Below are 22,022 nucleotides of genomic sequence, written 5' to 3'. Positions count from 1 at the left end.
TTTAGCATATTGGCCATTGGAGGGCATTCGATGTCCATACCTTAACAGTTAGGACAGAGACATGGGATGTAAGTGCCATGGCTGTGTTACATAAAATTACATCTCTCTCTCCCCAGGAGACTCATTTACAAGGAAGAGGAAGGTGGCGGCTTCTGGCTGTTACCCATCAAGAAGCTGAGATCTCTGTTCAGCAAAATAGCAGAAATCGAATTGTACCAACGATCACAAGCTTGGTCGCAGATCCTCATCCAACTGGCCCTTGAGAGGGGATCTTGACCCTTGCTGTACATTGACTACAGCCTTCAGATGAATCCATGTTGGTTCATATAGCTCATTCTGTGTGTGCACCCAACTGCACACTGTGTGTCCACCTGTACACGTGTGTGCGTGTTCACATATACATGGAAGCTGGAGGACAATCTCAGGTGTCATTCCTCAGGATACCTCCCTCCCACATCCCCCCGTTTGGAGAGGGTGTCTTACTGGCCAGGGACTATTTGGCTAGACGTTGGGCAGTACACCTCCAGGAACCTGCTTGTCTCTGCCTCTCTAACGCTGGCACTCTGAGTGTGTGTCCCCACAGTCACCAGGCATCCGCGTCATTCCATGCCTTTCCTGCCACCTGACAGTCCCTAGCTTTCGTACGGCATCTACTTGCTCCTTATAGGAACCACCACAATTTGCCTTCTTGGGTATACAGGTTTTTAGTGAGCTCACGTGAAACAGTAGTTGGGCCATGGGATAGGATTTGCATTTTAGGGCTGAGATCATTTCCTCAGGGACCTGGATCAGTCTTCCAAGTTCACCAGCACTGTCTGTGTACATTGCTAGTGTGAGGTATAAGGCTCTCTAGGTTTTAATCCGTTACCAACTGCTCCGGCTCTCACAAGCCTGCCAGTTTGAAATCTTTATCACATTACGCTCTCTGCCCGGCTCAACAGGGGCCGCTTGTGAGCTCCAGTTCTGTTGCCGTCTCTCAGCACCACACAGCTTGGACTTTCCTCATGGCTTCGCAGGGGCGCCATGTCTGTTTAAAAGCACCTGCCACCCAAACTGGGCGACACCTTCCCTCCCGGTGCCCACTTGGGCTCAGGGAGGAGTTCTAGCCCTGGAACTCAGCCGAGGAGTAAAGAATGTCAGCATAGTTATGCATGGACTCACATCTTCATTTTCAACATCTCCTCGCCGCTCCTTTGGCCTTTACACCAAGAAATCCATCTAGACACCAGATAATTTAACTGCTGTTTATTGGAAGGAGCAGAGGAGACAGAGTGCGGGCCCCTCCAGATCGGATGGGACAAGGCTGGCAGGAAGCTTACAGAGGGTGGGTCCCTTGAGGGAAAGATGGCTCAGCAGCAGCGAGCTCCAGCTCAGCATATGCTCTTGTTACCCCACTTGGCCATCTTGTTGTTGATTGGCATCTTGAAGCAGCGGTCAGACTGCAGGAATGCAGCAATCTTCTCCAAAGCCTGAAGGAAAAGCATTCCGGGTTTTGTTAGGACTCTGGCCCAGCCCTGCAGACCCACAACAAACATGCTGCCTGCCTTCACCTACTTCTGCCAGTGCTTTCACAGTGTAAAGGCCACAATCATCCCGAGACTTAAAGCCCAGAGGTGTCTAACCATTTAGACAGAAGCTGGTGTTGGGCAAGTGCAGTGGGGTCCACGGGCTATGGGGGAGCCTGTGCAAAGTTCTTTGAGAATGGGATAGTGAAAATCACCTCAAAACGGCACATGAAAGCCTTCAGATTTGGGAACTCATCCAGGCACTTGGGCTCAAACATACGATTCTGGTCCAAGACGTCATAAGTGAGAAAATCCACGAAGGTCAGCTAGAACGAGGATAAGAAGTGTCAGGCTTGGGGAGCTCACCAATACCTGCAGACACACACAGACAAACAGACGGGCGGGCAGGCGGGCAGGCAGGCAGGCAGGCAGGCAGGCGGGCAGGTGGGTAGGCGGGCAGCCGCCAGGCAGCCTCTCCCTGTGCCTTCTTCCTACCTTTTCTCCTGCAAACCATGTGAATTTCCCCAGGAACAACGAGAACTGTTTCAGCTGTGCAGGCAGTTGTTCCAAATACTGAGGCTTCAGGCTTTCCTAGGAGGGAAAAAGAGCAATACTATTGTTGGGTAGTCACAATGGTTCCCTGGGGGTGACCAGAGTCTGATCCCCAGGTCCCACATTAATGCTGTCTTTGGGCCTCTACACACACTGCCCTGCCCCCCCAGAATTGCTAATAGCTGTAGTCAGGGCCTGGACCAGTGATGGACCCACCACACCTTTCTCTGGGCATCTTCTTTCTGCCTTGACTTGGAGGAGGCAGGATGGAGAGCTGGGCTTTGGAAAGGAGGAGGAGCTAACGCCAGACTTACAGGACAAACCCAAACCCAACACTGCAGAGTCCGTTTCTAATCCTTACAGTTTGGGTTGATAGAAAGATGGCAACCGTAGAAGGGAGCAGAAGAATCCTTAGCACTGTGGCCCGAAGCCCAACATGGGTGGTTCCAGATGAGGAAACGTACGTGGTTAGAATTGTAGCAGAGCCGAACCAGCTGCATGCGGAAGTCCATTATCTGGTTCTCCATGATGTCCACTCGAATCTTTTCTTCTTCGGTGTCACCACCTGTAGCCAGATGGCAGTAAATCAGCCTCGGATTACCAACCTCCAGGTGGGCGAGCTGCCTCCTCTCTCATGCCACCTTTAGCCCACTCACACATGTTGTGCTTGCGTGCGATGTACCGCAAGATGGCGTTACTCTGGGTGATCTTGTTCTTCCCGTCCATAAGGTAGGGCAGCTAGAAGGGGAAAGTTAATGTGAACCTAGACCTCCAGGTCCTCCACTCGCCTGGAAAAGAGAAGACTTGCAAGGTGTGAACACGAGAGAGGAGAAGCTGGGAGAAGTAACAAAATAAATAGAAAGTAGCACTTGGTCCTCACCTGATCCTAGACAAGGATGCTTAATCCTGTGTGCCACTGTGAATGCAAGTGTGGCATATAGACGTTTCTCAGAATACTTTAAAAAGCAAAATGTATCTATTTCATACCTTCAAGCAAAACTGTAAGAGTAGTGTGCTTATGGACACATTTAAGAACAGGTCTTTTAACAACCAAAACCCTTAAGGGCACATTTAGGATACTATGAAAATACTATCAGTGATAAGGTCAGAGACCTGGCTAGCAACTAATGTCTCTTCTAGCATGTCTTTGAGAGGAGAATGTGTTTCTTAGTCCTTAGTAGGAAATAAAATGTTATTCTCACTTCTGCTCAATGACCCTTGAATTCTATCCATTCTATAAGCATGAAGAGCCTCTATTCTAGATTCTCCCAAACTAGAGATGAAGTAAAAACAGATACACTCAAAGGCCTTCCCTTCTGCCCACTCCTCCAAGGCTACCTACGTTAGGAAAATCCAGATCTAGCTTGAATTTCACGTCCAGCCATTGGCTTCTATCATAGTCAGGAGCTGTAAGAGAGAAGTGGGACCCAAGCCCCTTACCAACCTAGCTGAGAAACGTCTTAGACCTGATATCTCAAGTTCCCAATCCCCAAAAGCTAACCCCTGAGTTTCTGCAAAGGCGGCTTACTAAGAGGGGCTTGGACAGCCAGCGAGAACTATGGGTCTCTTTTGGCAAAGTTCCCAGCTGACTGGAGAAGGGGTCCCACACAATCTCTGTGTGGTGCAACCCTCTGGGTAAAAGACCACTGAAGAGCCATCATGGGCCACTGGCACCCATGACATTCATTACCTTCCCCACACGTGTACTGTTTCTCTTCATAGCTGGTATCAGTAAACTCCAGGAGCATACGGATGGCATGAGCCAGCTAAAGGCGGAGGATGGAGAAAGACCCCAGTCAGAGCGCCTGCGCAGTGCCCACTTGCTTTTAACCCCCGTCCATCAACGTCCCCAACCCAACGCTGCCAAGCCCCTGCATCCTGTCGAGGGAAATTGTCGTTAAGCAGCCCTTTAGCTCACACCCGGGTACGTCCAGTCCCCTCCTCTACCCACGGGCCTGGGGACCCCATAGGCCGGCCGGAGGTCGGCTCGCCTGTCCCTGATCCCGCCCACCCGCCTGCACCTCTCTGTCCCAGCGTCTGGGCTTGCGAGGGCTCACTCACCCCGCGGATATCCCAGTAACCCAGAACCATAGACTTGGAGCACGACATTTTGGGAGATCTTAGCCCCTTCTGGGATACGCGATGGACTGTGGGCGGCTAACTTTATACTGGACGCTGTGGGCGGGGTCAACGCGACTGAACTGCCTCCTCCTTTCTCGCTCTGTGCTCCACCCGCCCTCCGCGTGGTCACTTGGCCTTGCGCAGGCGCAGATGCTGCGGCTCCTGAAATACTCTGGTGCGAACTTCTCTCAGAGCTGTTGATGCATCCATTCTTCGGCAGTGGGTTACTTGGGGAGCGTGAGTCACTTCGCACAACGAACTGGCATTGCGGGTTTCTGACCACAAGGGAACCGCTGTCTTTGGCTCCCTTGGTAGGACATGGGAAGGGCTGAGAAGGAATGCATGATGAAATAACAACAAAACCCAATAAATCACTTAGACACATAAAACTGTGAGGTAGGAAACGATTCTGGTAGAGGCAATACCTAGAGTACTTTGTGGGTAGAAACATTTTCTATGCAAGATACAAATGGCTCTGTGGAGACTGAGGGAGGCCGGGGACACTGAATAGGGCCACTGTGATAAAGGATAGGTCATGCCCACTGGAAATGCCTCAAAGGACACTCCAGGAAAGAGGAAGGTAGAGCAAACACTGAAAGTGAGAAATAGATATGCAAGGCAAACAGAAGATGCCATCGTGTTAGGCTGGTTTATAAGACTGTAGGAGAAAGAGGTAGAATGTTAAGCGTTTGGGGACAAGTTGCAAAAGGTCTTGGACAGCCAGCCAGAGGCTTTGAGTGTTTCTCTCTGCTCTGTGGGGAGTGTATAGGATCTAGATCATAATGCCCACTAGAAGTATAATAGAGGACAGATATGTGATTATTTTTAAATGTTTGCTTCTAGTTTTTAAAGAAAGGAGGTGGTGAATCCATAGTATACATTATTTAGCCCAATATATACTTTCAGAATGTAATGTGAAAATTATTGAGGTGTGTTCTATTTTGTGTTTTAGTACCTTACCCTTAAATCACACCTCTACTAAGGGTATCCTCATTCTCACACTCAGGATACGCACACGCCTACTTTGTGAACTGTATGGCTCTGGACGCTTTGCTGGAATGAGTAACACAGCCAGAATCCTCTTCAGGAAGCTGCTCTGGCTTCTTTGTGTAGAGTTGGCCGGAGGAAATCCTGCTCTACTGTCCCTTGGTGTTTATTAGCACATCTATTATGGGTAGGTGCTGTTTTAGGTGCTGGGGAGCTGAAACTGGAAACAGCAGACAATAGTCCCTGCCCTGGAGGAGTGTGCACACTAATGGGGAGAGGCAGAAACAAACGAATATCAAGTGTACAGTAAGTCTGAGAATGTTAAGCATATTGCAGGGTAAAACAGCAAAGAAGGATACAGGGAGTGGAGGCTCCTGTGGGAAGATTGTGTGTATAGTGGTCCTAGTGAGATGTTCACTCTCCAGTGAATAGTTCCGGGAAGCAATCTACTGTACTGGTGCAGAAGACTGGGAACTCCGGCAGAGAAATGTCAACATACAGGAAGGCGGCACTTTACAGGCAGCCGGGGAGTAAAGGCCACAGATAAGAGACAAGGTGTGTGGGCTTGAACTGCTGTGGTAGACACTTAGAAGCAGGGGGATGACGAAGAACCATTGAAGGAGTCTGAATGAGTGGCTAGTGTGGTGAAGGGGAACCAGGTGTCCTGGAGACCAATGGAAGACTCTGGGACGACCACGTAAATGACCACATCAAATGTGGCTGACAGGTCATGTATAATGAAGTCTGAGGATGAGCAGTTGGATTTAGCAACATAGGTGTTATAGTTCCTGTGAGATAGTATGAGCTTTGGGGATGCTCCCACAGTGTGAGGAAGAAGCAAGCTTCTGTGCTCACTCAGAGTTCAGGAGACTGAAAAGTGAGCAGACGCTTGAAACCGTTGCCAGTGCTGGGCAGGGGGAGGCTGTGTGAGCTGTGGTGGAGGAGTCAGGTTGGGGGAGCCCAGAGTTGCTCTGCTCTCTCAACCCAGCACAGTTCTCTGGACTCCCCAAGTCTGGTGTGGGAAATTAGGGTTTCCCCATTAGTTTAGCCAAATCAAACTTCAAACTTTGTAAAAGGACAATTTGCTAAAATAAAGAAGAAATGGTATAGAAACGCGTGACTCTATAACGTCTAAGTTTATTCCTCCTATGAAACCAAAAGCCAGTGACAAATTAACTTGAGGCATGACTCTAAAACTTACAGAGCATACCAGCATGCCAGGGAATGCTTGTTTGATAGTAGATCCCAATTTAGACTAAGTAACTTTGTGACTAGGTTCTGCCCATCTTATAGACAGAGGAATTGAAGCTTGGAGAAGATTGATGGACCACTCAATTTCCCTGGGTGGTCCAGGATTCAGACAGGATGGCCTAATGCTCCATGAGTTTTGCTGGCTCCACGGTCCTTGGCTAGCCTTAGAGCCTCTTACCTTGCCATAGTCTTTTCTACGAAGTTAGGGGGAAACATTGAGGGACAGCATGTTTTCTTTTCTTTCTTTTTTCTTTTTTAAAGATTTATTTATGTATTATATATAAGCACACTGTAGCTGTCTTAGACACACAAGAAGAGGGCATCAGATCTCATCACAGATGGTTGTGAGCCACCATGTGGTTGCCGGTATTTGAATTCAGGACCTCTGGAAGAGCAGCCAGTGCTCTTAGTCACTGAGCCATCTCTCCAGCTCACGTTTTTGTTTTCTAATCCCGTAGATTTTCCCTGGTTTTATCTCTAAGATGGACGAAGGCCAATGAATTAGTGGTTCCTTCCATTCTAAGATCTTAACTTTTCTGAATTGACTAGCTTGCTAGCTTGCCCCTTTCCCCTCCCCTCCCCCTCCCTCTGCTCCCCTCTCTCTCTTGGTAAAGGTTTTGCTTTCATACTCTATTTACTGACTACAAGAGAGGATTTTGTGAGGCCAGGAAGTTGAGAGTGGATGATAGAGTCCATCTGAAAATAAGATACTTGGTTCTGAGTGATGTTATGAGCTTGAATAAATTCAGCCATAAGAAACTTCCTGGACAATCTTAACCTATTGGGGTTCTTGAATCCATGAGAACACCAAACCTTAACTGTAGGATCTCTCTTTTTTATAAGAATTATTTATTTTATTTATATGAGTACACTGTAGCTGTCTTCAGACACACCAGAAGAGGGCATCAGATCTCCTTACAGATGGTTGTGAGCCACCACGTGTTGCTGGGAATTGAACTCAGGACCTCTGGAAGAACAGTCAGGGCTCTTAACCACTGAGCCATCTCTCCAGCCCTGACTGTAGACTCTCTTAATTGAAGCATAGCTTCTCTTCCATGGAGACAAGTTCATTCTATGAGTTTTGAGCCTGAAGTAAACTATATATGCCGAAAGACAGTACAAGCCACTGACAGCCCTAACCCTTCACTTAACCCTAGGACAGAGATCCGGAGAGTGAATCAACTTGCCTGAGTTCACACAATGGACCCGAGGACTTTCACCTTCCAGTGCAATGTTCCTATGTACTGCCACTGAAGTGACAGGTGACAGGAAGCTCAAGGTTGACTCACCTAACAATCACTGCTTGAAAGACAAAGCTCACAAGGAGAGCACATGGTACCTCACTTATGGCATCACCAGCTAGAGTGAACAAAGCCTGCATCTGTCAGCAGCATATTGTCTCAGTGATATGCTGTGCCTACAGTTGGACTAGGAACTTTGGATTAGGCTGGGAGCAATGTTCATAGGATAGTGATGGTGCATGTAGCCTCGTTTTGGAGTTTATTTAGAGAGGAGAAAGAATGTCCCCTAGTCCCCGAAGGCTGATCCTCAGCTCTAGGTTTCAGTGAATTCTCTTAGTTCAGTTGTAGTTTAGCTTAGTTTGGTTGGGTTACGTGTGGTTCAGTTCGGTTCCGTTCCATTCCGTTCAGTGTAGTTGTAGAGTTGCTGCTCTTCCATGCTCAGTACCCCAGCTCCCTGCTGTCTCTTGCTTTGGGTCCCAGTCAGGCCCAGAATAAATGGTAAGGGGAGGGTCATATAACAAGCTTCAAGATGCTCTTTATTGGAAGGATTGGGACTAAAGAGATTAGGAATAAGACTAGGAATAAGTACACCAAGCTTAGGATAAAATAAATAGTAACTGGACAGGGGCTCCAACCCAATGAGGGTACCATTTGCCTCAGTGTCTGTTCATCCTTGCTGTGTGATCTGGGATACATCGTTTGCCACTAGCAGGAAGAGGGCTTCCAAGGGCTCTGACTGGGTACCCAATACTCCGTCTTGCATGTGAGAGGTCCTTGGTCTTAGAGGTATTTGAGCTGGTCTCTAATGAGTCATCTAAAGGACGAACATAATTCAGATGGGGCTGGTTACTAGTGAGGGATCCCCCAGAGTTTATCCCTCCAATACGATTTAGAGCTTCAAGACTCACCCGAATGATGAAGCTAAGCCCCCAGAGGAATACCCCATGCCTAGTGACCCCAGCTTTCCCTTTCTCACCCCAGCAGAATTAAAAAACCTCTCAATAGGAGTCAGGATCCCAGGGCTTCCTCACCCCCAGCATCCTTCTGACAGCCTCCAGCCGGGCCTGGATTCGTGGAGCCTCCTGTGGACACAGCATCTGCAGCTCCCCAAGTCTCATGTGAAGTAGCTGGCTTCCCACTAGGGACCCGAGTGTCCTTACAGTGCTGTAAATGACAATGGCGGAATCCATCAGAGGGAGGGTGGGGAGATACCGGGTCTTAGTATTTGTGTAGAGAGGGAAAGTTGGGGTTACAGGAATTAGGTATCGTATCCGCAGGTACAGGAACAAGCCTATTGGTTTGGTCTCAGTGAACCACAGAACTCCTAGGTTTGAGGGCAGAAGTGCTTTAGAAGAAAATGTTCTGGAAGGAAAGGATGGCTAAGGTGGCCGCCCAGGTTCTTCCAGAATTTGCTACCCTTGACCCTTTCTCTTTCGTCACATATGGTCTCCCCACAGGGTGCCCTACCCTAGGCTTGGATAAGCAGCTTTCGTTCAACAAAGAAAGCCCAAGATGGGATCATCATGTACAGTGGAAGCTAGGTTGCATGTTCTAAGTCTCTGAGGGGGAAGGGGTCTGTGGTTCTCACCTGAGCCCCTTATAGGGCTCTCCCCTCATCCCCCAAGGGACTGGGCACTCACACAGTGGAGAAGTTCTCTGCTTGTAGCCAGGCTGTGACCTCCTCAGGCTTTGAGCTAAGACGAAGCATTGGAGCCTAGAATCAAGGCATAGTAGAAGTCAGAGGTTATCTCATCTTACAAACATGCACGGCCTCCGATATTGGTCCCTTCTACTGAGATCCCAGCAAGCTCCTTATCTTACCTCTGGTTTTCTAGTTTGGCAGAGACCCTGACTTAACCTCTGTTCAGACCTTACAGTGAACTTGGCACCAAGGAATCATGCAATGATATTGATTAAACTGAACTGAAGTCATCTCAGTTTTCCACCTAAGCCTCCCTACTATCACCTCTGACTTAGGACTCAGGGCTTCTGGGTATCCCAGCCTGGGCAGTACCCTAAAGGATGACTGTCGGTGGCCTCTAGGGGCTCCAGCTGGCAAGGGCTCCAGGATATTGCTGGGAATGTAACCAGTCAGTCCCGCCTCATTCTTCACCAGCCACCATCGCTTGCTCTGGTCCAGAATCTGCCAAGAATAACCGTATCAGCCACCAGAGCCTCGATCCCCCCATCCCCTCTGTCCCCAAGACTGGGTCTCTTCCCTGACCTTTCCCACTTTCTTCTCTATCTGAGAGCTGCCCACTCTAGGCTAACTGCACTTCCCACCTACCTCCTTTTTTTCTGGCTTCAAGCATAGGCCTCACCTCCAGAATCTCTCCCTGGGCCACAGTCAGTTCCTGTGCATTCCTTGCTTCAAACTCATACAGGACTTGCATTTTCAGGGCTGTTCTGTCAGGGCTGGGGCTGGGGAGTGGAAGGTTTGAATCCTCATATTCACGGCTATCGTTGTATGGTTCATCCTGAGGGAAATGTAGACTGCTTCTCATCCTAGAACCTCTAACACGAGAGAGAGATTTGGGATGCACGAAGAGTGAGAATTTTGCCCCTGGCCAGCCACAAGAGCCCCAGATAGCTCCTAGTATGGTTTGTTGGTGACTTTTTGGGTTTCACGGTGTTGGATGACGATAATGTTAGCAGGGCACTAGGGAAGATGTTTTTATAGGACAGGAAAAGCTCTGAAATGTTTTGTCCCTGAAAACATTTCCGGTGGTAAAATTTTCTGGATCTTGGTTCTGCTCTGAGCACTTTATACATAATCTATGGGTACTCAGAGGCTACAACAAGGAGCATTTGGAAGCTAAGAGCTAAGGCACTGCATTTTCACCCAAGGTAGCAGAGACTTCTTTGCACGTGTCTGTGTCTGGATAAGGGAACGGACATCTCTGGGATTCACAGATGCAAAGGTTCTGCCCTGTGCCTCCCTCCCTGTGACTTGGAGAATCCACTAAGCATGTGACGTACCGGAGGGAAAGAGAATCCTGGTTTCTTAGGGGTTTCTGCAAGCAACAAAACCAGAGTGAGTTAGAACAGGAGGTAACCAGCACAGTGGCAGGGAGGGGCTAACCAGCCCATCACAGGCCTGCGACAGCGGCCTCTTGGCCATTGCTCACGTCCCCAACAGGTACCTATATAACCCAGCCCTTAGCTGTCCTGTGATTTTGATCTGGACTGGAAGAACTTTGTGTAGATCTCAGTGCTAAGCAACCCTTACCGTGGAGTAGGGCTCTGGGATCTGCCAGCCGTCGTAGAATGTGGGTTGGTAGGGCGGTGGTTCGCTGCCCGTCCAGTCAGCCCTGAGGAGAGAACAAAGCTGAGTCTAGGGCCACTGTGTAGCAGCCTGTGGGATGTAGAAAGGGAGGAGATGAGAAGGCCTAGCCTCAGGGATCTGTGGCTAACGGGGACATGCTGCGTGTATACAGAAGAAAAGCTACAGGAAACCCATAAAGGAGGAAATAGTTCCTCAGGAGCACATCCATCAGTGTAAGAATCAGTGGGCACCCTCATCTTGATTCCTAAGTACAGCTTTGTTGCCTCCCTAGAATTAAAGTAGTGTAATGTGGAGACCCCTTTGGGGTCTTTCAAAGACTGGCTCTACCCTTTCTTATTTATTTGTTTATTTATTTATACCGAAAAGAGATTTTTCATGCAATATGTTCTGATTAGTTTCTTCTCCCCCAAGCCCTCCCAGATCTTTCCCTATCCCCACCCATATAAAACAAAAACAACCAACCAATAATAGGACATAAACAAGTAGAAGAAAAAGAGTCAAAGAAAAGGCTCCAGAAAAGCACATACAGTGACACATACACACATACAGAAACCCCCAAAAACTACAAAACTGGAAATCATAACATAATATATGCACAAAGGACCTGTAAGGAAGAGGAGAAAGGTGGGGAGGAAGAGGAGGAGGAGGACGTGGAAGAGGAGGGAAAGAAGATGAGGAGGAAGAGGAGGAGGAGGAGGAGGAGGAGGAGGAGGAGGAGGACTGTTGCCTTTTTGTCACAAAGCATTATGTAACAAAAGACAAAAAAACTTCAAAAATGCTATTCACTTGGTTCTGTGCTGGCCATCTATGGCTATGCACAAGGCCCAGCCTTTGAAGTAGTTTGTACACCTGGTGAGACTCTGTTCTGGTGAGAAAACTAAATTTTCATTTGTGAGCAGTTATTGATTAGAGATAGCCTCCAGGTTTTGGATAGAGGCTCAAGCCCTTTTCTCTCAGCATTGGGATCCCAGCTGGCCCAGACCTGTGCAGGTTCTGTGCCTGCTGCCACTGTGTCCCACCCGTTTTAAAACATTTTTTACTTTTGAGACAGGGTCCACTGAGCTGTCCAAGCTTTCCTTGAACTCACTCTGTAGCCTCAGCTAGCCTTGAACTTGCGATCCTCCTGCCTTAGCCTCCAGCTGAAATTGCAGGCCTGTGCCACCATGCCTGATCCGTTCAGTATTTTTCTAACTCTCTTTCCTTAACACAACACAGCACAAATATCTTCACTGTAGAAGACACATCCCAGTGAGGCTGCTCTGCCCCAATGCCAGGATGGGGCTGGTACTTGGCGCTCACTCTCCCTTACACACAGCTCAGGACTGCGCCATTTCTGGACTCCACACCTACTGCCTGAGAATGCTTACTCAACTCTGGAAATTCCTCTCCCTGTCTCACTGGGGCAGTTGAATTTTTCACCTCTGCATTTACTATATATAGCCTCTCACTTTATAGTACATGGCTCCTAGATCTGTTTATTACTATGTTGTACTTCCTGGCTGGGGCAGCAAGGGGCTGTCTTTCTTGCACTATGGCTGAGTCATTGGTACTGTAGAATACATGTTTACTTATTAGGAGTGAACTCTTCTTCTTTGGTGCCTTCCCTGTGTCCTATAATATGCTCAGGTCTTCTGTTGACCAGGTAGTGACCTCTTTTAAGCTAAGGTCCACTCTTTACCAAGCCTCCTGGGTGAAGCAGCACACTTCTTTTTAGCCAGGCTGGCTGAGGCACTCCATGGACCTTCCATTCCCTACCCTGACCCTGACACGGGGGTTACAAGACACAGTACTCTGCGTGGCTTTTATGTGAGTACTGAGGATTCGAACTCATGTCCTCATGCTTGCACAGCAGGCACATTATTGACTATCTCTCTTTTTTTTTTTCCCCCGGAGCTGGGGATCGAACCCAGGGCCTTGTGCTTCCTAGGCAAGCACTCTACCACTGAGCTAAATCCCCAACCCCTTGACTATCTCTCAAAATTGTAAAGTAATGCTAGTTTTTGAAACATAAAACAACATTTCTAAGGTGGCTGAATGAAAGCATTTGAGGGCTCATGGTCTCAGTCCTCTACAGACCCTGCTTTCCCATCTTGATCGTACCAGGCAGACATCAGAGCTGTCCCCAAGGGCTATGTAAGCCCAGTGCAGCCATAGGATCCAGGTTCTAAGACTGTTACAAGAGGCCCAGGATTTATAAGTTTCTTCATTTATCAACTAGACAAATAAAGCCATTAAAATAGATGCCTTGGGTATAAATAATCAAAATGTCCATTGCTGGATAAAGGGTAAACAAAATGCTGATGCTTACACAAAGCAATACCTGTCAATCACAAAAGCAATGAAACTCTGACTCATGCTCTAACAGGTGAACTTTGAGGACATATGGATACAATCAGCTGATCACAAATGATGGAGCCTGCCTTATTTCACTTAGAATAAGTCCAACATTCATGGACATACAGCAAAGGTAGCTAGGGCTCAGGGCAGTAGGATGGGGAGTTGTCCTTTATGGAGTTTAGCCTTTCCTTTTGGGAAGAGAAAATTCTGGATCTAGAAAAAGGTGTTGGTATACAGTACCAGTATAATTAATGCTACTGAAGTATATGCTGAAATTGGTATATTTTGTTTTGTATATTCTACCATCAAAATAAGTAGGTTGCATTGGAACTAATTCATGTCTTTAACTGAACTGGACAAAAACTTCATGTGGGCCTGAACTGAAAAGAACTGCTCATCAAACAGATGGTAGGTTTCTTTCCCAGTCAGAGGCTCTGGACTTGATGTCTGCCTGCTGATGTCTCTGGGGTTTTGATGAGCTTTTTTAATTTTAGTTGTATCCCTTTGCTTTGTGGGTTCTCTTAACTCTGATTTCTTTTTGCCTTCCACCTACTTATCCTTCTGCCTGGGATTTTGTTTTGTAAGACAGGGTTTCTCTGTGTGATACAGCCCTGGCTGTCCTGGACTCCCTTTGTAGATCAGGCTGGTTTCAAACTCACAGAGAAACCCCCTGCCTCTGCCTCCCGAGTGCTGGGATTAAAGGCATGCACCACCATGCCCAGCCGCCTTCTGCTTTATTTGTGTAACCATTGCCCAGAGCCCTGGGCTTTGCTATCAGGAATTAGAACAAACTGTGCTTAAGGAAGCAAAGCCAGGGGCTCCCACTGGATTAACCACAAGCCTCTCACTGTGTCCACTCTGGTACTGTTCTATCACATAGGTGGGACCTCTCAGCTGGGGGCCCAGATGTGTGGCCTCTGTAGATAGCTCCTGTGATGACAGCTTAGCCTAGGTGAGTTTCTTTCTCCAATTCCCAGACTCTCTAACTGCTCCCATGTCCACTCTGACCAGCCGTAGCAACATGGCTTCTCTGGATCTCTTAACTCCTGCCTTGAAGGTTGCCGGATCAACTTTCTGATGTCACATCTGTGGCATCTCCTGTGTCAGTTGTTGTGAAATTCTGAGCTAGCCCAAGACCAAGTTTTCACTTTGTCTCTAGTGAAAATGAACCTTAGTAGAAGACTGGCTTTGCTGCTTTTTCTCCAGAGGAAATATGTTTCCTCACTGGGTAAAGGCAGCATTCAGTGAAAAGCTGGGTACTCCATTTGGAGCCCCCCTCCCCATTCTCTGGATGTGGTCCTGGTTTGTGACAGAGTCACACTGGGCCACACATTATATCTGCTTTGGGTCTTCCATGGCCCTTGTCTTCACTTACCAGCTGGTGGTCCAGGCTGTGCCTAGTGACTTCCAGAGAGTCCTTTCAGGTGGGCTTAGACAGGACTGCAACAGGTCTATAGCTTTGGGGGTGAGGAGGGGTGAAATCACTTTGGTTGTAAGGTCAGCCTCGGGACACTGGGATAGGATCTGGAAGAAGAATGGAAACAGAAGAGCTCTGTAGTCTTAGTCAGAAGGGACTAGGAAAGGCCCAAGGGTCCCTCTGCTCTGTTTCCTCACTTCCTGCCTGTCCCCCAGCCCCTCTATGACTGGACATCCTTGACTCTGTTGTCAACCTTTCGGGTCTGTTGGGGGTTTTGTCTTGAGTGACATCCTGTATCAAAGGTACGTATTGAGTAAAGGGTAGGTCGCACAGCTCCCTCTGCCCTGCTGCTTCCCCAGCCTCTGTCTCTTCCTTGCTGCCCCTGGTCTTCAGCTTGTCCCCTTTGCCAGGCTGTTTGCCCTCCACTTACGAATCTCAGAGTTTGGAAGATGAGGCCCACGAACTCTGGGGCGCTTGTTTCCTGCAGCCGCAAGGCCAGCTTCCCCTGAAGACACAGGACAATGCTGGTTACCATCTTCACCACTTCACCAGAACCCTAGCACCCCATAAGTGTTTTGTGCCCTGGCTTAGAGCTTGGTACCCTTCAAAAGTCCCAAGAGAAGGAGAAGCTGGAGAAGGGAAAGGCTTGGGTAGCTGACATCAGAGAGAAGGGAAGTTAGGGGCGAAGGGCCCAGAACTGGCCAGAACCACTTACCAAGAGGTTGAAGCTAAACTTGATCTTCTGGAAGCAGTCGATGTACTGTGCCTGTGTTATCTCTGTGGGAGAAGGAATATAGGTGGGGTCTACGAGTCCTCCCAAGATGACCCTGCGTCTCTCGCCTGGCACGAAGCACTTACCCTTTTGGTACTTTTTCTTTTTTCTCCCAAGTTTTATCTTCTTGTGACTGTTTTTTGCCTGGATCTCCTTCAGCTTTCCAGAAAACAGCTCAATGTCTCTTAGGACATGGTTCAGCACCTCCTGGACCCCCAACAACACATGGCCTTGAGTAGATGGTTATGAAAACCCCAAAACTCCCCACCCTGGTCCTGCTATAATCCCATAATTCCCAGCCTTGGTTCCCAGCTCTGCCCTGTCTACCTGGGGAGTCTGGAAGCCCCTGACCACCTTCAGTTACCTCATCCCTCTCTGGGTTCTCAGGAGAGGGAGCACGCCTCGGGGGAGGAGGCAGAGTGAAGCCATTGGGTTCTCGGGCACTTGGGTAGTGTGTCAGGGACCTTGAGGATGGCGTGATGCCTGTGGTGGATGGCGAGGGATCATGAGCTTACAACTTCTTTGACTTGATCCAAACCTTCTCCAATACCTGCCTTCAGACAAACTTACTTCGTTCTGGGGTCATGTCGTGTGGCCGTTCTGGAGGAAACCTGGGCTCTGGAGAGAACCTCTGCTCCAGAGGGGGTGCCTGATGTATAGGGATTGGCCTTTGCAGGGGAGACCCCTTCCATCTGTCCTGGCCTGGATGATGGACTCCAAATCGAGGTCTGTTGAGGGTATAGTGAAAGATATAACTTTGATAACATCTTGAGGAGCGGGGGGAGGGAGAGAGAGACAGAGAGATAGAGAGACAGAGAGACATAGAGACACACAGAGAGAAACTTAAGCCCATACTTCTGCCCCATGGACTTCACCATCTTTCTCTAAGAACCCAACTCCTCCGTAGCTTCTACTTGAGCCTCCCTGACTCCATCATGTTTCTTCTGCCCAGTCCCTGGGCTTTCCTGGGTTCTATATCAGCCTCTGTAGATAGTATCTAGTACACTCAGCATGTTCTCCATGCCCCTCATCGGTCTAAGCCTTCATTAGTTCTAGGCATGTGTCTGTCAGATACCAGAATCATGAGTTCTCCTAATGTGCAGCCAGGATGTGACCCTTAAACATGAGCTAAGAAACCCCATATGTCACAGGGCAGAGGCAGCCTACCTTTCTTCTAGCTCTTCTTCCAGGGCCTTCTGCAGGCTTGTCCTCAGCTGCTCTGCCTGAAGGAAGCATCAGGTATTACAATGTGTGTGTGAGTGTGTGTGTGAGTGTGTGTGTGTGTGAGTGTGTGTGTGAGTGTGTGTGTGTGTGTGTGTGTGTGTGTGCGTGTGTGTGCGCGCACGCGTGACGATCACCAGACTCCACCCCTGGCCACCGTATCCAGTCACTCACCCCCACTTCCTGGCATTGGAACAGCATAGTACTGATGCCTGGCAGGCCAGACTCCTGCACAGTGACAGACAGGATGGAGTCGTAGGAGCAGGTGTTAAGTGCTACATCTATGGCCTTGATGTTATCCAGGCGGTAAGAATCCAGATCCTCCTAAAACAGATGGAAAGGCCAAGAGTGAGGTCACCGAGAGACACTGACCCCTGAAGGGGTCATTCCTGCCCTCAGTGGGCTGGTAGAGTTTCTATCCTGATTCTTAGGCCTCTTCCCTACTTCCCACCCTGCCTCTACCTGGTTGGAGATGTGTGTTGGATGTGGAGAGGCACTGAGAAGCAGGCAGAGAGCCTGATCCTTGCTCTATAGCATCCTGGGTTAGCTAGGACCCATGACTGGGTTTAGAGGGAAGGCTGACCTTAGTCTCAATGTCCAGCAGCTGGAGCCAGCCATCTTTGACCTGCAGGAACAGGTTTTGGCTCCACACTCGGCCCTGGGCATCCATCTCCTGAAGCTTCTGTAAGGCATCCTTTGGCTCCCGGACTCTTTGTGTCCCCAGCTTGCACGTCATCAGATGCTAAGGGGAGAGGAAGAGACTGGTTTTGGAGGAGGTTTGGAGAGAGGATCCCTGATAGTTAGCAGACAGGGAAAAGACGGTGAGGGAGGAAGGTGTGTCCTTGGTCCCCCATGAAGGGAGGTCATGTTTCTCAATATAGCTCATAGAAGTTGGATTCTTGAAGAGGCTTCCAGGTCTAGAGCTAAGGTGATACACGGAGTGTTCCAGGACCACTGTGCGGTCATTGGTGTGGGTTCCAATCATCCGACAAAATAATCCATGTTCCTCTGTGTGGGCTGCAGGACCTTCCTCAGTCCATTTGCTGCATTTAGGACATATTGTCCCCAGGTCTGTGACCTCACTTGCCTGACCCGTGCCTTTATCCATACCTGTTGCCCATACCCAGATGTCTTTCCAGCTCTGCCAACCCAGAGCTGCGGGGCTCTCAGGAAGGTCAAGGATCTTCTTCCTGATTCTTGCACAGAGAGACCTGAAGCGCTCTCAGGCTCCCCCCAAGTCCGTGCCATTTCCCTTAGCCACCCTCTTCTCTTCCCAAAGCCAAATGTTGGCTTCTTGAATCATCCTCCAATTGTGCGCCAGATTCCTGTTGTGGACAATCAGTCTAACTCCTGCCCCTGGACTGTCAGTCCTCACTTTTGAACAGCTGCAGCCTGCGGCCACACTGCCAGTAATTCAGCAGAGCCCAATAGCCTGTTGCCCTGAGCCCACCTCCTCTTGCTCTCACCTGATGGGTCTCAATGAAGCCAGTTCTCAGCCCTACTCTACAGAGAAGCTAAATAGTGGCTGGGGAGCCCCTTCTCTATTGTACTGTGAGTTTCTTACTTGTCTCTTAACACCAGAGGCTGGGGTGGGTTCTGTCCATCCCCTACTCCCATGCACTGTGACCCCTACCATGTCCTAGTTGAAAAAGTTCTTCTGACCACATCCTTGTCATTTTAAAGCCAATTAAAATGACCAGATCACCAAGTGCCAGCTGTCCACTTGGGTGGGGCCAAAGACTCCATTCCAGTGGCTCGACCCGGTCTGGGAGTGCAGGATAACTCTCCCCTCTATGACATTGGCCCTTATAGCTGCAACCCTCATACCTTTTCCCCAGCAGCCCTGTGTAATCCTGAACAAAGTGCAGGAGATGGGCTGGGAAACAAGGGAGATCAAAAAGATAGCTTTCTGTGGCTCTTGACTATTTACTCTGTCACTTCTGTCTAGGGACCCAGCACCCATTCCCACAACCTCTAGCTGGACCTGCCTGGAACTATCCTATACTCCCCTTGGCTCGGCAGACCCTTAGGCCTCAAGATAGGTGACTGACTCCACAGAGTTCAGTCAGGTCGAGCTGCTGTGTCAGGGTCAGGCTTCTATGTTTTGGTAAGGCAGTGGGCACACAGGAATGCTAGCTCTACTCAGAAACTGTTGGCCCCAGCGGTACTCACCTCCACCCTGTGCTGCAGGAGGGTAGGTTCTGAGGCCAAGCTCTGGGAGTATTCCTTCCGGTGCACTGTGGGTACAAAGTCAAGGGCAGTGGGCAGCAGAAGGGAGGTGAGGCTTGGACAATTGCAGGGATAGTGGAGAAGATGGGGTTTGGAGAGCTTGGCCCAGAGTGGGACTGAGCAGGGAAGGAAAGGAATGAAGCTTACAGTAGATGGCTCTGCTGCTGGGCCGGGACATGTCGACACTGCTGAGGACAGCTTCCTAGAATCACAATAAACCAGAGACAGTCATCGGACTAAGGAACAGGAGTACAAGGCTTGGCTGCTGTTGCTCTGACCTGGGGACTCTGTGACCAGAACTAAAGCCCTTGACTCCAGGGGACCAATCTAGCCATCTGATGTCCTGCTCCAGAAGTCCTCATCTTGTTAGGTTTGGAGACCATGGATCAGGGGAGGAGGGGCCTGCCTGGGGCAGGGGGCACTACATGGATGGCTTCCCATTATTTGAATCTGGGCTCAGATCTTACTCTGGGAGTAGATGTGAAAGAGACCATGAATGAGTTGCTTCTGTTGGGAGGGCAGAGGCCTCAGTTACAGTAGCAAGCCCTGTTTTAATTCTGCAAATAGGGAGGAAGCTCCCAGCTAATGACCCTGCCTGGTGTGTGTGTGTGTGTGTGTGTGTGTGTGTGTGTGTGTGTGTGTGTGTGTGTGTGTTAGATTAGAGATAGAAGATAGACAGACTTGCGGTGGGAGGTGCTCTGTGGAACTTGCTAGGGACCTACACTCATCTGATGTCTGACCACCACTCCTGCCTCTTTTCCTTTTGGTGCTCCCAGATGCTCTCCCAGAGACCCTCCCCACCTGAACTCCCTAAATCCAGCTCACAGCCAACTGCCTGGTATAACCACAGCCTGCCCAGAGTGTTCCCAGATGCCATTGTCAGCGCTGCCCGTTCCCCCCTAACAACAGTAGTGGTCACAGCAGTCCTGACAACTGGTAATTCTCCAGCACCAAGTGGTGAGCGTAGCTTTAAGGGATTTGCCTCAGTGACCCAGCAAGTACTCAAAAGAACCCCAGACCTGAAGCTGTTATCCCCACTTCTCAGATGAGGACTCTGCCACTCAAAGAGGACAACAGGCCTAGGGTCACACTGATTGTTTAGTAGGGAAATGAACCGGAACTATGTGGCTTACAAATGTGTCCCTGTTACTAGGTAGTGGGTCATAGAGGAGGGCCGCACTAGAACACACATCTTTTGAGATGGAGTGGAATTAAATGTCATGCAGTTGTATGTGCTGGGTGTGTGTGTGTGTGTGTCAAGAGAATGTGTTATCCATGTGCCTTTAACACAGTTTTGTGCGTCTTCATGTATCGATCGGCTTGGCACACTTGGGTTCTTTGTAACCCTGGAATATCCTGACCAAAGTGTAAGGGAGCACCCACGCCCATATATGGGGACTGTTATGAAAATGATAGAGAGCGGGTAAGGTGACTCACAGGTGAAAAAATTATTCTCCAAGTGAGCGTCATGGCAACACAGACAAGCAGCTGATCTCTGTTCCCCTATCAGGGAGAGCCCCTTTCCTAGAAGAGCAAAGGGTGCTAGAATCCTGTTCCTTTCCTCTACCTTCCGTCACCCTCTAGGCTGTGGCATTCAATTCCTGCTTCTAAATGGAAGAAAAAGGAGCCCTTTTCAGATTAGCCCTGTCCCAGTCTTCCACATCAGGATGGTCCCTATAGGTCACCAGGGGCTCCTGTTGGCTGGTAGAGATAACAGCTACTGCTAAAGAAACTACACTCCAGGGCTGGGGGCTGTTTGACCTGCCTGGGCCTTTTTAAGGTCAGGCATTGGCCTTTGCTCTCCCTTGTATACATAGGTATGTATAGAGCAAGGAAGGAATATTTATAAGGCTGACCTTGGAGGAAGCCTTCTAGAGCTCCTTGCCTTTCCTGGTCTCCAGCAGGTGTCTAAGTTCCCGAGGCTAATCCTTGCTCCTGAATCTAAGAAGATACCACAAGATGTCCCAACCATAGGAAGCCACAGCGGTGTCCATGCTGGCCCCAGGATCTCCAATCCTTGCTATTCGCTGGAGATAGGCTCTTACCTGATTCCCAGTGCAGTCTGGTGTCTGGTCTCCCAAGGAAGCCGATGCTTGAGCCAGTGGTCCAGTGTTGTCCGAGGGAGTTCTGTTTTGGCTTCTCTGCCAGCGCCGCAGGCAGAGACCTACTGGTGATCAGGTGGCCTGAGAGCCAGGAAGCAGGCTTTGAGGAAGCCACACCTGTGGTCTTTGGACTCTAGAGGGCGGGGAGGCCTTTCAGGCCACCAACCGCACAGCACTGTAGTGGACCTAAGTAAGTATGCTGACAGGTGCCAGAGCCTCACCAGAGACCCCTGTTCCCCAGCTTCCTCCTTGTTGGCCTCTGGCCTCGGGTGTGGCCCCTCATCTCCCTACCTTTTACATATCTCCTCTGGGGCCCCTGGATTAGCATCAGGCACTGGGGCCACAAACAAGAAAAGGAATATGTGGTCTCGTGAGCCTAGTTTCTGAGTTAGGGACAGGCTACTGATGGACCAGAGGCCCAAGCAAAGCTTTGGGTTGGTACGTGTGTTTTATGCTAATGTGCTGCACTCATGGGTGTGGTGTGTGCCCAAGTCTTGCCTGTGAATAGAACATGGCCTGTCAGAGGAGTTGAGCTAGGGTCACTTGGGCATGACAATGAGGGTTCTTTCGTCCTGGTCATGTCCACCTTCTGTCCCCTCTCTACCCTGGCCACACTTGTTCTTTACTCTTTCTTCCTCACCTTGCCCTACCCTAAATAGATAGATACCTTCAAACCAAGGCCTCCCTTCGATATTCAAGAACCCGCCTAGTACCTGCAAGTTGCATTGTTTAAAAACCTCCTATAGTGCCTGGAGCAGGCCAGACTTCTTACCTTCTGGAAACTCATAGCTGGGAGTAGGAAGTCAGACATAAACAGACATGAAAGGAATGAGGCAGAAGTAGAAGGAAGGGGGGATGGGCAGGGATGCTCATGTGGGAGCTAGGCCTCTTGGGACAGAGCCTCAGGCCCTGTTGGGGTTAGGATGTGTGGAGAAGACTCATGCGGATCATATAACTCGCCTACAGTCAGGATTCTGTCCTTGGCTTCCTCAGGACCCACT

The 22,022-nt window shown here is 49.4% G+C and overlaps 2 protein-coding genes across 5 annotated transcripts; both read right to left on the bottom strand.

Moving 5' to 3' along the window:
* Window positions 1-1,230: 1,230 nt before the first annotated feature.
* Window positions 1,231-4,194, bottom strand: Gstm5 (glutathione S-transferase, mu 5). The gene is made up of 8 exons (NM_172038.2): window positions 4,119-4,194; window positions 3,748-3,823; window positions 3,400-3,464; window positions 2,714-2,795; window positions 2,522-2,622; window positions 2,001-2,096; window positions 1,721-1,831; window positions 1,231-1,469 (listed from the first exon to the last, which is right to left on the bottom strand). The coding sequence occupies exons 1-8, from the start codon at window positions 4,164-4,166 to the stop codon at window positions 1,371-1,373; spliced, it is 678 nt and encodes a 225-aa protein (NP_742035.1). The 5' UTR covers window positions 4,167-4,194; the 3' UTR covers window positions 1,231-1,370.
* A 3,513-nt stretch (window positions 4,195-7,707) lies between these two features.
* Eps8l3 (EPS8 signaling adaptor L3) lies at window positions 7,708-21,623 on the bottom strand. 4 transcript variants are annotated; one of them, XM_087620328.1, is made up of 20 exons: window positions 20,965-21,149; window positions 20,776-20,860; window positions 19,067-19,121; window positions 18,863-18,927; window positions 17,274-17,432; window positions 16,865-17,014; window positions 16,637-16,692; window positions 16,040-16,197; window positions 15,834-15,952; window positions 15,556-15,676; window positions 15,413-15,474; window positions 15,128-15,202; window positions 14,656-14,804; window positions 10,887-10,968; window positions 10,637-10,671; window positions 9,979-10,171; window positions 9,672-9,800; window positions 9,298-9,371; window positions 8,689-8,821; window positions 8,173-8,471 (listed from the first exon to the last, which is right to left on the bottom strand). In XM_087620328.1, exons 3-20 carry the CDS (start codon window positions 19,095-19,097, stop codon window positions 8,460-8,462), a joined length of 1,803 nt encoding a protein of 600 aa, XP_087476454.1. In that variant the 5' UTR covers window positions 19,098-19,121; window positions 20,776-20,860; window positions 20,965-21,149; the 3' UTR covers window positions 8,173-8,459. The 4 variants fall into 4 exon arrangements, with proteins under 4 accessions (NP_001099933.1, XP_087476454.1, XP_087476451.1 ...); NM_001106463.1 differs by lacking the exon at window positions 20,776-20,860 and having other exon boundaries at window positions 7,708-8,471; window positions 20,965-21,102; XM_087620325.1 differs by having other exon boundaries at window positions 15,413-15,676; window positions 20,965-21,111.
* Between the last annotated feature and the right edge of the window lie 399 nt (window positions 21,624-22,022).

Source organism: Rattus norvegicus, chromosome 2 (assembly GCF_021556685.1).
Source record: "Rattus norvegicus strain SHRSP/BbbUtx chromosome 2, alternate assembly SHRSP_T2T, whole genome shotgun sequence".
In the NCBI taxonomy this organism is placed as follows: Eukaryota; Metazoa; Chordata; class Mammalia; order Rodentia; family Muridae; genus Rattus; species Rattus norvegicus.
This window is presented reverse-complemented; position numbering and strand designations above follow the sequence as displayed.